The sequence below is a fragment of the Carassius gibelio genome, chromosome A3, assembly GCF_023724105.1.
Source record: "Carassius gibelio isolate Cgi1373 ecotype wild population from Czech Republic chromosome A3, carGib1.2-hapl.c, whole genome shotgun sequence".
In the NCBI taxonomy this organism is placed as follows: domain Eukaryota; kingdom Metazoa; phylum Chordata; class Actinopteri; order Cypriniformes; family Cyprinidae; genus Carassius; species Carassius gibelio.
Window position 1 is genome coordinate 10,133,141 of NC_068373.1, and position 18,729 is coordinate 10,151,869.

At 36.9% G+C, this 18,729-nt stretch overlaps 1 protein-coding gene across 1 annotated transcript; it reads right to left on the bottom strand.

Moving 5' to 3' along the window:
- Window positions 1-1,880: 1,880 nt before the first annotated feature.
- LOC127946171 (neuronal pentraxin-2-like) lies at window positions 1,881-10,791 on the bottom strand. Its single transcript, XM_052542537.1, has 5 exons — window positions 9,871-10,791; window positions 7,951-8,194; window positions 7,239-7,480; window positions 6,069-6,248; window positions 1,881-4,908 (listed from the first exon to the last, which is right to left on the bottom strand). Exons 1-5 carry the CDS (start codon window positions 10,546-10,548, stop codon window positions 4,675-4,677), a joined length of 1,578 nt encoding a protein of 525 aa, XP_052398497.1. The 5' UTR covers window positions 10,549-10,791; the 3' UTR covers window positions 1,881-4,674.
- Window positions 10,792-18,729: the final 7,938 nt, after the last annotated feature.

Here is an 18,729-nt window from a genome sequence, read left to right on the forward strand (position 1 = left end):
GGTGTGCATAGTTTTCTTTTACAGATAAGATGATGCAAAAAATCTGACTAAAAGTTATATATATATATAAAGTTTGGGCACCCCTTGCAGAATCTGTGAAAATATGAGTAATTTTCAAAAAACAAGAGAGATCATACTAAATGCATGTTATTTTTTTTATTTAGTACTGTCCTGAGTAAGATATTGTACATAAAAGATATTAACATTTAGTCCACAAGACAAAAGAATTGCTGAAATTATTAAAATAACCCCATTCAAAAGTTTGGGAACCCTTGGTTCTTAATACTGTGTTCTGTTACCTGATGATCCTCGACTGTCTTTCTGTTTTGTGATGGTTGTGCATGAGTCCCTTGTTTGTTCTGAACAGTTAAACTGAGCAGCGCTCTTCAGAAAAATCTTTAAGGTCCTGCAGATTCTTCAGTTTTCCAGCATCTTTGCATATTTGAACCCTTTCCAGCAGGGACGTTATGATTTTGAGATGCACCTTATCACACTGAGGACATTTGAGGGACTCAAACACAACTATTAAAAAAGATTGAAACATTCACTGATGCTCCAGAAGGAAACAAGATGCATTAAGAGCTGGGGGGTGAAAACTTTTGGAATTTGAAGATCAAGGTAAATTGTACTTAATTTGTGTACCGGGAAACATACAAGTATCTTCTGTTGCTTACGAAGGGCAGAACTAAATGGAAAACAATTATATTTCAACAAAATAAGAAAAATTTGGCCATCTTCATCGTGTTCAAAAGTTTTCACCCCCAGCTCTTAATGCATCTTGTTTCCTTCTGGAGCATCAGTGAATGTTTCAATCTTTTTAAATAGTTGTGTTTGAGTCCCTCAAATGTCCTCAGTCTGAAAAGATGTATCTCAAAATCATAAAGTCACTGCTGGAAAGGGTTCAAATATGCAAAGATGCTGGAAAACTGAAGAATGTTCAGGACCTTGAAGATTTTTCTGAAGAGCGCTGCTCAGTTTAACTGTTCAGAACAAACAAGGGACTCATGCACAACCATCACAAAACAGAAAGACAGTCGAGGATCATCAGGTAACAGAACACAGTACTAAGAACCAAGGGTTCCCAAACTTTTGAGGGGGTTATTTTAATAATTTCAGCAATTCTTTTGTCTTGTGGACTAAATGTTAATTTCTTTTACGTACAATATCTTACTCAGGACAGTAACAATAACATGCATTTAGTATGATCTCTCTTATTTTTTGAAAATTACTTATATTTTCACAGATTCTGCAAGGGGTGCCCAAACTTTCGATCCCCACTGTGTATATATATATATATATATATATATATATATATATATATATATATATATATTAAATGCACACAAGAAGCATGCAATACTAATGCATTGCTAGATTTTGCAAAGGGCATGACCATTGGACAACAAAATGCTCAATGGGTCAGAAAAAAAAAGTGGAGAAGAAAAGAGAAACGTTAACTGCAAAAGAATTAAGAATTGAAGGTGTAGCATTTTGTGTGAAACCACCATTTAGTCTAGTTTTCCAAAACTACAACCTACCTGGAGTCTCCAGAAGTGCATTGTGTCAGGACTTATTTTTCTTATAGGCTTTGTGGACAGATTAGTTGAGAGTGACTCTTGAAGGACCAGCATCACATCCTCTTGTACCACTCTTTAAAGAATTTATCTTCCAGAATCTGTAGTAAGTTTTGGGAGTTCATTTTAGTCAATCTCTTTTCCTGAAAAGTCTGATTCTGGAAGATAAATTCTTAACATTCAGATGATGATGAGTACAAGGATGAATGGAGCTAATGAACAGAAACAGTGCACAGCCTCTTAGGAAACATTTTTAGTAAAACACAAATGCAATAAATAGAGACAGAGAGAAATGAAAGACCGCTCTTCTGTTTGTTGTGCATTATTTTTTCATTCTCATTTTCATCTTAGATTTGAACACATATGATCTCCATTTCAACACAGACAAAGACACAGACAGAATGCAAAAAACAAACATTACAGAATAGAAGAAAGATTAAAAAAAAATGTAAATGAGTAAATCCTCATAGTGTAGAAAAACATTCAAGCAAAATGAGAGAACTTTATATCCAACTTCCAATGTTTTCCAGAAAAGGTAGCAATCAGTCTTTCTGAATACAATTTAAAGCTTGTTCATGTACATGAAGAGAATAGAACATCACCAAATGACCACTGGATGCAAACAAACAGGCATTGCACTAACAGCGATTACATTATACATCCAACATTTTTTTTATATATATTTTTAGTGCTAAAACACCTTCAAAAACACAATCCCCACCAATTATGATGATCTTGTGCTGTTCAATCAAATGACCACACAATCTCAAACCACATGCTTAAAAAACAACAACTGTTTGCACCAAAATGAAACCACATCCATAATAATCTCACTGCTGTCCATCAGTGTGTATATATATCTCATGATTGTGCATTTGGGACAACATTCTTGTGTTTGACAAGGCCACAAAACAGGCATTTTCCATACTGCTGCATCTTACATATAAATAATACATGGAGTATAATCCACATAAAGCATGTGCAGCATAATTTACATAAGCTCCGAGATGCCTATTCAGTCACAGTTATGATAGGGAGATAGATAGACGGTGGAATGTATATTGTCTAAGAATTTTACATTCATCGTTCGGAATGTTTGTTGCTTATTTTACATATAGAATTTTGTTGAGTAGATTTTTTTATAAATCTATATAGGCTATACATGCTAATTTCTCAGTATGAACAGTAGATATTTGCAGATTACGTTTAACACTGAATACAGTTCTCAGAAAGCATGTTATTGTATATGTCACATTGTATAGGGTTTCAAAACCATGGCTTTAAAGCTTAATGTAGTTATTCTATGAAATATTGCTGAAGTCTTCATCTGGCCAAGAGCCTTTTTCAACTGCTCCCTTTTCAGTCTGTTCGTTCTAATTCGATGTGATTCTGATGCTGTTAAAGGGATTTGAATGGAGTAGAATTCAACCAGGACTGGTCTGACCAATAGGATTGAGTCTGCTGAAGTGATCACCATAGTAACAGTGTGATTCAAAAACATCTTATAAAAAAAATAAAAAAAAGAGATCAAACATACACACAAAAAACCTAGTATAAAAAAAACTGCAGACTAAAAGCAAACATATTCCCAGCTGTGTGAGTGTTTTTTCTTAACTAATTTCAATCAAATACTGTATAAATAACAAATCTGAATGAGTATGCAAATATTTGTTTTGAAATGTGGGAAAGAATAAATCATCAAACACTGAGCCTGAAGATCCCACAACAAATGTTTACACTCAGATAATCAACAAGATATAAATAGTAATAAATAAGAAGTATATAATGTAAAAAGAGAGATGCTTTTCCACGCAATTGCTACGCCATTGCTGATCTGTTCTGAATGGTATATTGCTATCTGGACATTGCTAGTTAGAAAAGAGCCTGTGATACTGGTAATATTCTGTTCCCTAGATATGGCTTGTCTGTAAAGGTGTGGTCACAGTCATTTCAATACAATTTTGGCGAAAAAGATCCATTGCCGACTGACCCTTAGGAAAGACCCGCCCCCCTTCATTACTGTTGCTATAACCAACAAGCCATGCGCTCTAATTCAACATTAGTTAAAAATACAATATTATAACATGAATTAAATATGAATGAACATGAGAAGGTATCTTGTTTCAACCACGGAAAGACATCAATACACACCATTTTTCAAGTTCAAGTCCACCGACGTTAAATTACTCTCCTGTCTGGTTTGTTTGTCAGACAAAAATGGCAGATTCTGTGTTATGATTGGTGTCAATCAAACTTCCTGTGAAGGGTCACACACTTCTCACACAGAAGTCACTTTCAAGCCAGTCATCTTTTGGTCAAGCGAATCCACACGACCAATCTAAGCCTGTTGCGAAATCTGTGAATCTTGCGAAAAATAAAGAAATAAATTCACCAAACGATAGTTAATGTGACTGCTACTTAAAGGGATAGTTCAGCCAAAAGTGAAAATTCTGTCATCATTTACTCACACTCGTGTTGTTCCAAACCTGTACACATTTCTTTCTTCATCTGAGCACAAAAAAAAGATATTTGAAGAGTGTTGGTAACCAAACAGTTGCTGGTAGCCCCTGTAGGGAAAAAGACAATACTATGGAAGTCAATGGCTTGCAGCAACTGTTTCACAACCAACATTTTTCAAAATATCATCTTTTGTGCTCGACAGAAAAAACTACATTCATACAGGTTTGGAATAACCTGAGAATGAGTAAATTATGACAGAATTTAAATTTTTGGCTGAACTATTCGTTTAAGTCAAGAATATTTGCACTCATTTTATCATCGTCCATGTGGAAATCACAAGTTTGATTGCTTAGAAAACTAAGAGCACACTTCACCCCAACAAGCTGGTAGATTTGAGGTATTATTCTTGTTTGTAGCGTGGGATGACTTATGCACTTTTGTTTAATCCTTAGGGTTAGGTTTTTGTTCGAATCACTAACCTTCAACAGTAATGATAGTTAGGCATGTTTCAGCAAACACTTCTAACAAAAAACTTTGCCTTCAATAAAAGACCATGACCATGGCAAGGTGTTTTGCTCTCTGATGAATCTGAACACCCTGTCTTTGACTATCTGACCCTTAAACGAGACTCAGGAGCACATCACTGTTTGGCGCTGGTGCGTTGCTCGCAATGATTGGCCAGTTGCTTGGTGACGCCTCCGAAAACCTCCACCTCACGGCTGGTCCACGGTACTACATTACCCAGCATCCTCGTGCTGCAGTGGGCAAGAGCAGAGAGCTCTGTGTGTGAAAGCAGCCGGTCCCACATGTTAAAATCAGACAGCTCTCCCACCATAGCCCTTGATGCGTCGAAACGAAGACCGCCCATTGAGCTCTGCAGGAGACAGGAAATACACTGTAAAAAAAGTGTTTTAAATTGTATATAAAATAAAGGTTACTATTTCTGTTTTTCTACTTCAAAATTTCAAAAAAACAGTTTGACATTTCTTTGGAATTGTTTGTGAAATATATTGCAGTTTCTGTGAAAATGCCATTTTCTTGTTAATAATGCATTTAAACGGTGCAGCAAATAATATAGTAATATAAAAAAAATAATAATCTCCTTATTCATTGAAATCAATGGATGGCTTAGATCTGATTTTTCTTTTTTGTTTTTGAAAAACACCATTTTATTTTTATTCTTCTTCTTTTTTTTTTATGAAAGCTATTTAAATACTATTTTAAAGAAACAATCATTACATCCAGACATCGACTTTCTTGATATCTTTAAACAATCATTCCACCATTACTTTCTAAGCAAAGTGAAAAAAACAAACAACTGAGACACACAGGCACACACAAAAATAAATAAATAAATAAATAAATATATATATATCAGTGTTTGTTTGAAGTGTATATTGTGCCACAATAAAGACTGTCCAAAATGACATTTAAACAAAGATAAAAACAACAAAAGCACATTTGACTGTTTCTGAAATAGTGGAATCTTTTTCCTTTCAGCTCCATTGATATTAAAATATTAAAGCTTCTTAAAAATGTGATGCAATATTTCAATGTGTCATTTTAAGTGTCTTATATTCCAATATTAATTTAAAAAACAATTATCCTAGAAATAAGCTCAAACAACCAGTGACACTGTATGTAGTAATGAAGGAATGTAGTATGAAGCAGCTCAGAGAATTCCCAGAAAATTCCTTTATAAAATGAAACAGCTCTGGAAACATGGTTTTTCTTATCATTTTGCTTATGGTAGTCAGTCCAGCTTAAAAGCACAACCTCAGACTACATGAAAAAACATGAAACAGAGAACAACTTTAAGCTTTACTAGGTCTAATTAAAGGATAAGTGCACTGGAGTTTAACTAGAGAGGGATGAAGAGGGCAGGGAAAGGAAAGGAAAGGATAAACAAAAAGGCATGTTTCAGATTTGGTTTGTGTTGATGGTGACTTTTCCATGCTGTGTGAATACCAAATGCTGCTCATCTTGAGCTGCCACTACCTGGCAACCAGTTACAATGGCCAGAATCTGGCGTACCTGTTCTTGGCCAAGTATGAGGGTTCCTCCCGGGCGGATGCTGTGACGGGTTGCCAGGTCACTTCCTTCAATCTTTAGCTTGCCCCCTAAGTAGGCATGCCACGATCCAGCTCTCCGGTTCCAGCTCACACACATATGCTGCCATCTGCCCATTGTTAAGTTCAGAGATAATGGCGCCACCTACAGGATGGAGGAGCAAAAAAACGTTCAAATTAAAATCCAAACACCGATCCTGAGATACATGTGCTTGGATAAATCAGACTAGTCTGCACTTTGGAAAGAAAGCCTGGCAGATTATCTTACTGTCCACTATTGCAACACTGAAAAAACGTGAACGCACACAAAACAATTCAATTTGCTTCAGCAAACCATTAGAGCAGTCAGAGGTCAAACTAAGCATCTGTTCATCTTTTACTAAAAACATACAACTAAAAGAATACTAAAAATGTACTTTTCCTTTGTAGGGCTGTTCACACAATGGACTATAACTATAATGATACTATACAGTTTTATTAATCATTCCAATTATATGACAATAGTCCACACCACAACTATAATGACAGAAGATGATTTTTTTTTCAGCTAATGAATGATAAAAACATTGACAGCCACTCAGAATACATCCAATATTACAGAGCAGCATACAACATTTCTGCAGCATTGATCGTACTATCGTACAGTGGTGTGGATGCTAATACAATTGTTATTCTTTAAGCTAAATATTATGGTTTTATTTCCAATGTGCTATGTTTCCATTGTTTTTCTATGTAGTTGATCCTGCAAATGAAGCTTTGTGAATTCTTTTGCCAAATGTCAATGGCACGCCATAATAAAATATAGCCTTTCCAGCACTATAGATGCAACACTCCTAAATGACTCCAGTAAGCCATTCATTTCAAAGAAAAAGCAAGAACCAATGCAACCAATGTAGTCTGAAACCTTGAGCAAATGAATCTTAGGAGCTGGTTCTTTATAGTTTGTCAAAAACGAGCAAACATACAGCACAAACACTGTAGTCCAACCCTCAAACGAATCCTCTCTTATGTTCCAGTTCTTTGCAGTGTATTGAATGTCCGTCTCCTGAATGAATTAATGTCATGAGCTTGAGAATAATTCAATGCTTCACAATTCTGTTTCCTGTCTGTCAGATTGGATTCTGTGATGCTCTACCTCATTATTAATGATGAGCTCAACGGGCCCATGAACCAACTGCTGAAGCACAAATTCGTGGCTCTGGTCAAAAACAGCATAGGAAGCGGCTGTTCCCAAGATGCTTTTGGCAGGCTTGATCCACAAGCAGGCAGTCAGAGCGGCCAGGGATGGGATCTCATGCTTTACAGTGGCATACATGGAAGAGCTGCGTACAGGGAATGAGAGCCTGTAACCCTCTGGAAACTTGTTCTCAGAGAGACCTGTGAGAAAAACGTGAGAGAAACAAGACAAACAAAAAATATAAGCTGCTTTTAAAGCATAAAGCTTAACTTGTTTTGAACGAACATTTAGTATTATAATTCATTTGTTTGTCCACCCATAAAATGAACTTCTCTCATTGTCTACTTATTTGCATCATTGTTTACTTGTCATGTCTGTAAAGTAGATGTTTTAGAGAATGCCGAGAACCAACCCACAATGGAGCCCAATGACTGCCATTGTTTTGACCAATAAATAAATAAATACAAATGAATACACACAAAAAACAGTCAACACTCAAAATATTGTATTTTATATTCCACAGGAGAAAAAAGATAGTCATACAGTTTTGGAATTGTAAACACTGACACAGTTGTCATTTTTTGTTGAACTATCCCTTTAAGAAGCTCTTGGTAAAATCTGTTTTTTTAATCAATATTTCTTCCCGCAGTAAATCTGACCTCTGCCTCACCTTTCTCCAGGCTGCTTATCCGCTGGTGTACAGTGTCCAGTCCGTAGTCAATATGCTCCTGATGCTTCTGTGTCTCTTTCCGCAGTGCTTTCCTCTCCTCCTCCAGCAGTTTTATCTTTCTCTTCAGTTCTCCTTCCAGATCCTCCAGTCTTCTCTGAGCACCCGCCTTTGGCATGCGAGCAGCACCTGCTGCTTTCTGTGAGCTTGCGTCTGTGTGATTGAATCCTGGTGGTGCCCTTTCAGACTGTAAACAAGACAGTAATCATATGACATTTAGCTTTAAGAGCATGTAAAATCAATATTTTGACTATTTGATGTTCCTGTCATGTGCATAGTGACATAAGAACCACATTTATTATTTTTTATACACATAAATACAAGCTTTTATTTCTCAAAAAACAATTATGAGCCTATTTTCAGGTGTTAACTGTTATGCATCATGCAATATCCTGCAATAAACCAAACCTGCTCGAATTTAAGACTTCATGATGCATCATATCAGGCTGGATGCTGAAAGAGATATTTCACCCAAAATGCTAATTCTATCATCATTTACTGAAGGGGTTCCAAACCTGTCCAAATCTGCTGAATACAAAAGAAGAAAAATGTTGGTAACCAAACAGTTTCTGGTCCCTATTGTCTTCCATAGTATTGTTTTCCATACCATGGAAGTCAGTGGGAACCAGCAAATGTTTGGTGTCAGAATATATTCTTTTGTGTTTAGATGAGGAAAGAAACTCATACATGTTTAAAACATCTTGAGGGTGAGTAAATGATGACAGAATTTGTGTTTGGGGTGAACTATCCCTTTTAAGGAGACTAATTACAAAATATTACAACACAGTAATTCCCAAGTTGCATGCAATAACAAATTCTGTTCTATTCTATTCTATTGTGGGATAACCTCAAAATGATCTGTGCCAGTTAGCTTGCAGAGCTGTCATGCACAGCTGCAAGAGTCCATGCTTTCAGTGGTGTATCATGTTTCTCATCTCTCCTCTGCTGTCACAGACCAGGTCGGCTGTCACACATGCAGTAGATTTACGTGAGACTGATAGATTTGGGTTAGATCGAGGTTAATCATATGCGCTAGAAGTGGGCCTGATGGAGATGTAATATGTTGCTTCTATCGGCTCATAGACCATAAAAACTGCGCACGTAGCTTAAATTTCCATGGAAACCCAATCAGGGACGCGCATCCAGCGCACACAGATAAATCAGGGCACAGGCGCGCGATCGTACGTGAGCTGAAACGCAAACGAACTTCTCACAGGAGCGATGAAGTTAACGAGCTCACTGCAGCACGTAGCCTATACCTGCATCTCCGAAACTACTAATATAACGCTCCTATCATACTCATCGCGTTCATCAACAGGTCAGACAGTAACATTCAGCACCAGTTTTATTCATTAACATCTACTGTCCAAAAATACAGATTTAACCCAATCCCTACCCATAATTTATTGCTAAAATCTTTTTTAAATGAAAGTTGATTAACAAGGGTGTAGAAATACCTAACCCTGATTGCCAACCTAAAACTGACATTTCCTGAAAAGGTACATCTCAATTCTGATTGGTTGATTGGAATGTTATTCCAGGATTGCAACAAGAATGTTGATCCAGGGACATGTTGCACTTGGTAAAATCACGCTCACCATTAATATAACATTTCACAAATATTTTACCTTACATTATATATATATATATATATATATATATATATATATATATATATATATATATATATATATTAGCCTAGATAATTTCTTTTTTTAGAAAATGGATAAATGTTTTTAAACATGTTAAACTGACAAGTTTCCAGACATTTTTAATGGATTTCCCACTTCATGTCTTCAATCATATCTTGCTGAATCTCTCCCACATCTTTACCTCATTTATAAGTTCTTGCGCCTTCCTTACCTCCAGTTTCTCAATGCGGTCCTTCATTTGAGTTATGACATGCACCAGCTCCTCCATCGCACGAGGCGTCCGCGTCGAGGACCCCGCATCGTCCCGCATCATGACTTGCTCCTTATTCTCTTTCCGCGCATCCCCGAGTCCCGCGCTCCGTTCTGGGACCTTCCGTCCCTTTAAGCCACTCTCGCATTCCGAGAGCTTTCCCGTTAGCTCCCGTATGGTTCTCTGATCCGTGAGGATCTCATCCTTCTGCTGTAGGACGGTCTGCCGGAGCTCCTCGGCGGTGGTGCGCAGGTACCCCCAGTCCTCTCCCGCGTATAACGACTGGTCGTCCGCTTGTTGCTGAAAGTTTTTCGGGTTGCACTCACCGGCGGGGACAGGGGTGCAGATGAGTCTGCTGTAAGTGACCTGCTGCGCGCTGCCCCCGGTCCCTAGTCCCGTTAAACCGTAGAAGGTTGGAGCCTCCGGTCCTCCTCGTTCCCTACTGGTCGCATCAGTACCGTGAAGAGCGTCCAGCGGTCCTGCTCTGGGGACGGACCCGGTGGAAAACGCCTTCCCGGCTGTGCCCGTCGAGAGTGAATGGTTGTCCGCCAGGGGCTGAGCTGCGGCTGCGGATACCGGTGGAGATCCGCTGTGAACCGCGGCGATGATGCATATAACCGCGCCGATAAACGCCACCATCCCGGCGGCCAGAATGACAACGATGAACTTCAGGGTGGCGGTTACAAATAATTAGTAATGATAAGAAACAAAAGATAAAGGGGAGATAGAGACCTCAAGAATCAATTAAGTTCATCAGTAAATTCCTCAGCCCTCGAAATCAGCAGCTTTTCCTCTGTAACGTGCGTGTCACCCGCAGGACGCGTCTCTAGATCTCCATCTCATCTCGGTATAACGTGCAGGGACCATGAGGTGGGGGTCTAGCTCACACATCAGGGGTGGGCTGCCCTTGAGAGGGAGGTGGAGACAGACCAATGCGAGCTAGACTTCATTTAGCCCACAGACTGAAAAAACAAGCCAAACACCTGGTGCTACAGCAAGAGGGGTCTGCCTCTCTCATCCATAGAGTTAGAACAAAAAATATAAATATATTACCTAAAACAGATTCTTTTTTTATATATATCTTAAACAAAAATTCTGCCATTATACACAAAAGAAGATATTTTGAAGAATGTTCCTAATCAAACAGTTGATATAGTACTTGACTTCCATATAATTTTTTCTTTATGAAGTAAATGTCTACCATCAGCTGTTATCCACATGCTTCAGCATGTCTTCTTTTGTATATGAAATACGTCAAAGCAGTGACAAAAATAAAATAAAATAAAACAAAATAAAACAAACTCATCACCAGGTAAAACCCTATTTATTATTACCTAGTATTACCTGTACCATGATCTATTACAATTATATATATGATTTTGAATAGCAAATACTCTCACAATGTACATCAATATCCGATTTTAAAACTTTATTGTAACATTCCTGAATATAGTTTACAAAAGTTTATAAAAACAAAAATAGATGACACTTCTTTCTTTCATTTATGAGCAAAATTCATATTTGTAAGATATAAACTCAGGATTGCAAGATATAAACTTGCAATTAAAAACAAAAAAGGTAATAATGGATAACATTTTACAATAAGGTTCATTAGTTAACATTAGTTATCTACTTCAGTAATGAACAATATACTTTTCTCAGATGTTTTATAAAGATATTCTCAAAAGAGACATCGTTGTCCCCATCAAGGTAGTATGTTGAATTCAAATAATACTATAATAATGTAATGCATTACACTAATAACGTACTTTATAACTGCTTTTATAACCGTAACTTTATAAATATAGTTTTATGACTCCTGTTGTTTAAACAGAGACTGAAATTGATGGATACACTTTAATGAACCTAACTAAGACTACGAACGTTGAAATATTCCCAGAAATGAAGGATCAAGTCAAATTCATAAGATTACAAGAAAACCTAAAGACTGAGATTCCAACAAGACCACAGACACCATGAATAAGTTACTATTCTACACATTTACAAATATAGTTTTTATATTTTGTTTGTTGCAACACTGACATGTTGCTCTGGACACCAGTGATTTTCATCATATGGACATTCTTCAACATTCTTATTCTCAACAATATCTTATTTTGTGTTGTGCAGAAGAAAACAACATCAGGGAGAGTAAATGATGACAAAATGTGCCTTTAATAGGATCATATACTTTGGATTCCAATGTTTTATATGTATAATACATTTATTTCTCACTGATATCAAGTAAGGTAAATATTAGTAAGGGATTCTTGCTAACAGAATACTCATAATTTGGTTTTCATGACCACTTGCCACCATCTACTGTATATTGTCTTTAATATAATAGTTAAGTTTACACAACCTCATCTTCCTTTCAACGCCTCTATTACATTGTGACAGGTTACAAAAAAAGTAAAAGATCTATTACTCACAATTTTTTAAATCTTAATTAAATGATAACAATAATAATAATTAAATGAAAAGGCAGTGTGTTGCAGTGTGAATCTACAATTTTCATAGTCATGAAAATAAAGAATACTCTTTGAATGAGAAGGAGTGTCCAAACTTTTGGTCTGTACTGTATATATATATATATATATATATATATATATATATATATATATATATATATATATATATATATATATATATATATATATATATATATATATATATATATATCTGTGTGTGTGTGTGTGTGTGTGTGTGTGTGTGTGTGTATGATATTTGTTGTTGTATATTTATTTATAGTTCATTTGTGTTAGTAAAATACATTAACTAACATTAATGGAACCTTATTGTAAGTGTTACTGAATTATGAAATAAGTCACAATTATGTTTTATTACGGTTTATTTTTTATTCTGTGGTGAAAGAAAAACAGATGCAAAATGTAAACTCATAATTCAAAGAAATTGATATACATAATAAAATAAAATCATAATTGCGAGTTTATTTCTTGCAATTATTGAGATAAAAGCTAGTGTTTAAATGATTTGAAACTCATTTTCTAACAACAAATAATAAAAAAAAAATGTATAATAAAAATCAAGAGGTGTCAACACATTTGTACACTTTCCTGTCCTTATTAATGACCATCCCAGACAGGTAAGTGGTGAAACTTTGGAATCCCCCTTGATCGTCCACACTGTCCCTGAAGCATGAAATCTCCTGAGCACAGGGGGAGATTAGTGTCCTGGATAAACATGACCTCAGCATTTCACAGCAAGACTACAGGGTCACCCTTTTATGTGTAATACACCTCCACACACACACACACACACACACACACACACACACACACACACACACCACGCGTGAGGAGGATGAGGATAAATCGTACCCAGGCCAAATGCAGAAGTTTAGCACAGATTATACCCCTAACAATCATGTTTTATGTGGGGGTTTCTGTCTTTCTGGAGGCTTTACATTCAAGTAAGAAGTACGAAACAGTGGACTGCGACTCCAGTTTAGCTGTATTTGCCTACTTCCCAAACACTGTGGATAAGAGATTCAGTGATGGAAGACAGACTGTCTGATTTGAGGAAAAAATGCTCTTTTTAAATTCAAAATCTTCTTGATTAAAATAGCAATGTGTTTTTGTTTAAACCACATGCATGAAGCCACATCCAATGAGTTTGGAGATCTTTGATTGGATCAAAGTGAACAGGAAATGTCTTAAAGTGTATAAACTAATCCTATTCTTGCCGTTATATAATCAGAAAAGATGAACTACTCACCCTCTCTTCTCACTGCCACCATAATTCTCAACTAGAAATGTAACATTTCTAACAAGTTCCCTGTTCTGTCACTTAAAACATCGTCCATGATCGTCCATAAACTTTCTTTGTGAACTCCTACTAAACTGAGTGATTAAACTTCTATTGTTGAGATTTATTGGCCAGAAGTACAGCCTTATGGCCTGAATTTGATTCATTGTGTTCAGTGGAGCTTGTGGTTGCCAGCTGCTGTTTTGGACAAATGTGCCGCAGAGGTAGGCTAATCGAGGGAGAGGAGAGGGAATACTATTCCTGAGTTCATTAAAAGCTAAATTGGGACAGCAGTGACAGTCTAAGAATGGAGTGTGTCACTCTAAAACAGAAAGACTGACTGCGCTGTGTAAGAAACACTTATACCATTGCCTTGCTATAAAACATGTGAACAACTGGATTTCACAGTATCACAACAACATGCAGTAGCATAGCAGGTTATGCAACATAACCTTGAAAATTGCCTTCTAAGAAACAAGAAGTAATGTCTTGACTATACAAACACTACATTGCTCCTTGGAGAGGAGCAATAAGGAGCTCCTTGTTATTGTTATTTTCAAAGTGTTTTAGTGCTGCCCTCTTGTGGGAAATAACAGTATGCTCTCTGGGAATCACAGGCTGCACACTTAAAAAGTTGATGCTTCGGTTGGTTCCCACACATATAAAGTTTGTTCTTACTAAAAAGAAATGTTTTCAGTTATGCAAAAACAGAATTAGCAGAACACAATACGAGATTGGAATAATCTGAAAGATATAAGGAAAAGTCTACAGTGGCCAGTATTAAACTTTACTCTGTAGTGCTCAAATCTAAATGGTAATTCGCCGCGTTCAGCTGTCTAATATTTCTATGCATGATTGGATTAAATCGAATTAAATTGTAATGAAAATAACTTCAGAGGAGATTTTCTTTTTGGCACTGACTCAGTTCAGACCTAGCTGAAAAGGAATGTTGCAGGAGCTTGAGTGAGGTCTTTCAATGAAAGTGAAACTACATGATGGACAACAATCATTCATTTACACATTTTGGAATACAACACAGATGTTAAGAAATATTTACTTGCAGGTATGTGATGATAATATAATATAAAATATTTAAATGTTATGAGAGGACAGTAATGTTCCCTGAAGGTTTCTAATGTTAGTAGACATTAGATGTCATTATGACTGAAGTAATGTCATCAAATTAATGGGACAAATATTGGCTATTCATGCTATCCATGTGCCCATGTTGAGGCGGCAATGGAGAGATCAGATTGATTTCTGTGATGATGTGGACCAAGAATAGACTGAATCGACAAATGCCTCAAACTGTGCGATTTCAGCAGTCTTAGATCATTACAGGGCAAAGTGGTCAGAAGGAAGGTTTACCCTATAGATGCATCGCTGCGGGGCTGTGGAACACTATGCGGTGGCAGACCAGACCTACTTTCCATTTGAGCAGTTCACATGCTGGACAGGTTGAACTGTGGAGTAGACACACTGTCCAGGTATGGTGTTGTTCATGGGGAGTGGATACTATATCCCCAAATGATACAGCTGATTTGTAGTCTCTTTGACGAAGTGCAGGTGGACATTTTTGCCAAAGAAAAAATATTCACACTGCCCTCTGTTCTTTTCTCTATTGAGCACTCCATTCGAGGAAGTAAAAATATGCTTTCCCTCCAGTCAAGATTTTGCTGAGCTCCCCCCTAAGTCATGGTTCCTGAAGCTAGTGGACTTGCTTTTAGCCCCCCATGGCTCATTCCATTGAGGAGAATCTAAAAGGAGCTTGCCGTGTACTGTGTGCGCCCTGTGCTGCACTGCAGGTTTATGAGGATAGAATAAGTTCTTTTCGCTCATCAGTACAATTATTTGTCTGCTATCGGGGCTTTAAAAGGGATATCCAATGTCAAAGCAGAGGCTTTTGTACTGGATAACAGAAGCCATAGGGCCCACTCTACTTGGAGTTTTTCTGCATCTTGGGCTTGGTTGAGAGGTATGTCTATTCAGAACATTTGTTTGACAGCGGGATAGTCTTCGCAAAACATGTTTGCTAGATTTTGTAACCTTGAAATTCCTTCTTTTGCACCATATGTTCTGCCTGTGCAGAAAGACTAGCAAACTGCCATTGGATGGCTGAGCATCTTGAAACCAGGCCTTTTCTCAGCGAGTGGTATGGCATCTAGTACATGCATTAGTATTCTCTATGAGAGGGGGTATGTCTGTTAGCACCATTTGAGCTCATTGTAGAGATATGTTACTGTGTAACTGTTCTTGGAATTGAGGTAGTGTTGTTTTTACATGGCAGGGATTTATTACATTCCCGATATTGTCAAATATGATGAAATGTCGAGAGACTGACCTCAATAGGGAATGTCTCTGGTCACTCATGCAACCATGGTTCCCTGAGAGGAGGGAATGAGATGGCTTGAGTAAGCAGCTGTGTAAAAACATTCTGGCCATTCCTGTTGCTATCGTTCAGTCCAAGATTCCAAAGGATATAGCACTCAGAGTGGGCACAATAGGGTTATTCATTAAGGCATTAGCATTTTGGAGAAAGGGCCATTTTCCCATAGTATCAAATATGATGCAATATCTCATTCCCTCCTCTCAGGGAACCATGGTGACGTGAGTAACCAGAGATGTTTGCATATGCATTTTTCATATGCTTGAAAAATTTGAAATGTCTTATGTTCAGAAACAAGATGTATATGAACTTCAGACATACTTCAAAAACAGCAGTGGTTTGAAATTATGTGATGTTTGTTGGACATGTGTATTGAATGATATCTAGCAGCTGTATTTTGCTTTTGTTTATTTAAAACATAATTAATAAATAAAAAACTGTGAAAATCAGTTTAAAGTGCAGGTGTCAGTTATGATAAGGCCTGTACACAAATTGAAAACTTACCTTTTGCCTTCTGCCTAGAATTTGGCTTTCTATAGAGCTGGGTGTATGTATACTGTATGCTTATGGCTTTGTGTTTCATAAAAAAATTTAACACAAGGCTAATTTCACAATCCAGAATAGAACTGCATTATTTTCTCTTACTATCAGTGCTTATATGAAACTACTTAACATGAATTGTGATATGGCAGTACTATAGGTCTATTTGTATTTTGGCCAGGTAGAAAAAGTATTGTTTTTAATCATTGTAACTTTACTTTTAAATAGAAATTAAAAGGATTAAAGGGTTAGTTCACCCAAAGATTATGTCATTAATAACTCACCCTCATGTCGTTCCAAACCCATAAGACCTCGGTTCATCTTTGGAACACAGTTTAAGATATTTTAGATTTAATCTGAGAGCTCTCATTCCCTCCATTGAAACTGTGTGTATGGTATACTTTCCATGTTCAGAAAGGTAATAAAAACATCATCAAAGTAGTCCATGTGACATCAGAGGGTCGGTTAGAATTTTTTGAAGCATCGAGAATACATTTTGGTCCAAAAATAGCAAAAACTACTACTTTATTCAGCATTGTCTTCTCTCTTGGGTCTTTTGTGAGCACGTTCACAACACTGCAGTGTAGTGATGTCCGGTTCCTGAATGAATCATTCGATGTAATGATTAATTATTACATCGAATATAGTAAGATCCCACATGCCACATCTCCAGGTCCTGCCCCCCCCCCCCCCCCCCCCGCAACCCACTAATATACAATGACATGCACCAGTCACTTTGTGCAGCATTGGTCTGCTCACTACCTCATCCAGCATGGAACTGACATCACTCCACAACCTCATCAGTTGGTTAAATAAAATAACTGCTCTTGAGCACTTTGTCACTTTAATCAGACTAAATAATCTTTTTTTTTTTTTTTTGCACTTTTATCTGCACTATTGTTCACTTCATTGATTTGCACTCTATCTGCCATGTGCCTTGCGCTGCTTTATTTAACTTTATTTTTAATTTTATTATATGTCTTTTTTACATTCCCTTATTGTATAGTTGTATCTACATTTTATATTTGAACTAGATTTTTAGGCTCTACTGTTAAAGTTATCTGTATGCACCTGTATGGTCTGAGAATAACTAAATTTCGATTCTCTGTATGTATGCACTGTACATGTGGAAGAATTGACAATAAAGCAGATTTGACTTGACTTGACTTTTATCCATGTTTGTGCCCATCACTAAACAAGCATGATGAAAACCTTGACCCACTGATCATCTCACCTGTCAATTACAACAAATGAATGAGCACTCCATAAATAAGGAAAAAACACACCTTTTGAAAAGGAAATTGTGTTTTTTTATGTATATTTGAGAAATATGACAGGAGCAACTATGATGCTGATCTGTCAGTAAGCATGAGTGCCACATGTATCAAAACCATGCTCATATTCAGGCCAACAGCATGACTGTGTGATATTGCTTTTATACAACGGTTAAAAAACAAGTTAAAGGGATAGTTCCCCCCATATATATGAACAATTGACTGTAGCCATTGACTTCTACAGTACATTTTATTTCCATACAATGGAAGTCAATGGCTACCGTCAACTGTTAACAACATCCTTCGAAATACAGGTACCGGTCATATAATTAGAATATCATCAAAAAGTTGATTTATTTTGCTTATTCCATTCAAAAAAATGAAACCTGTATATTATATTCATTCATTACACACAGACTGATATATTTCAAATGTTGATTTCTTTTCATTTTAATGTTTATAACTGACAACTAAGGAAAATCCCAAATTCAGTCTCTCAGAAAATTTGAATATTGTGAAAAGGTTCAATAGTGAAGACACCTGGTGCCACACTCTAATCAGCAAATTAACTCAAAACACCGGCAAAGGCCTTAAATGATCTCTCAGTCTAGTTCTGTAGGCTACATGATCACGGGGAAGACTGCTGACTTGACAGTTGGCCAAAAGACGAACATTGACTCCTAGCACAAGGAGGGCAAGACACAAAAGGTCATTGCAAAAGAGGCTGGCTGTTCACAGAGCTCGGTGTCCAAGCACATTATTAGAAAGGCAAAGGGAAGGAAAAGATGTAGTAGAAAAAAGTGTACAAGCAATAGGGATATCCGCACCCTGGAGAGGATTGTGAAACAAAAC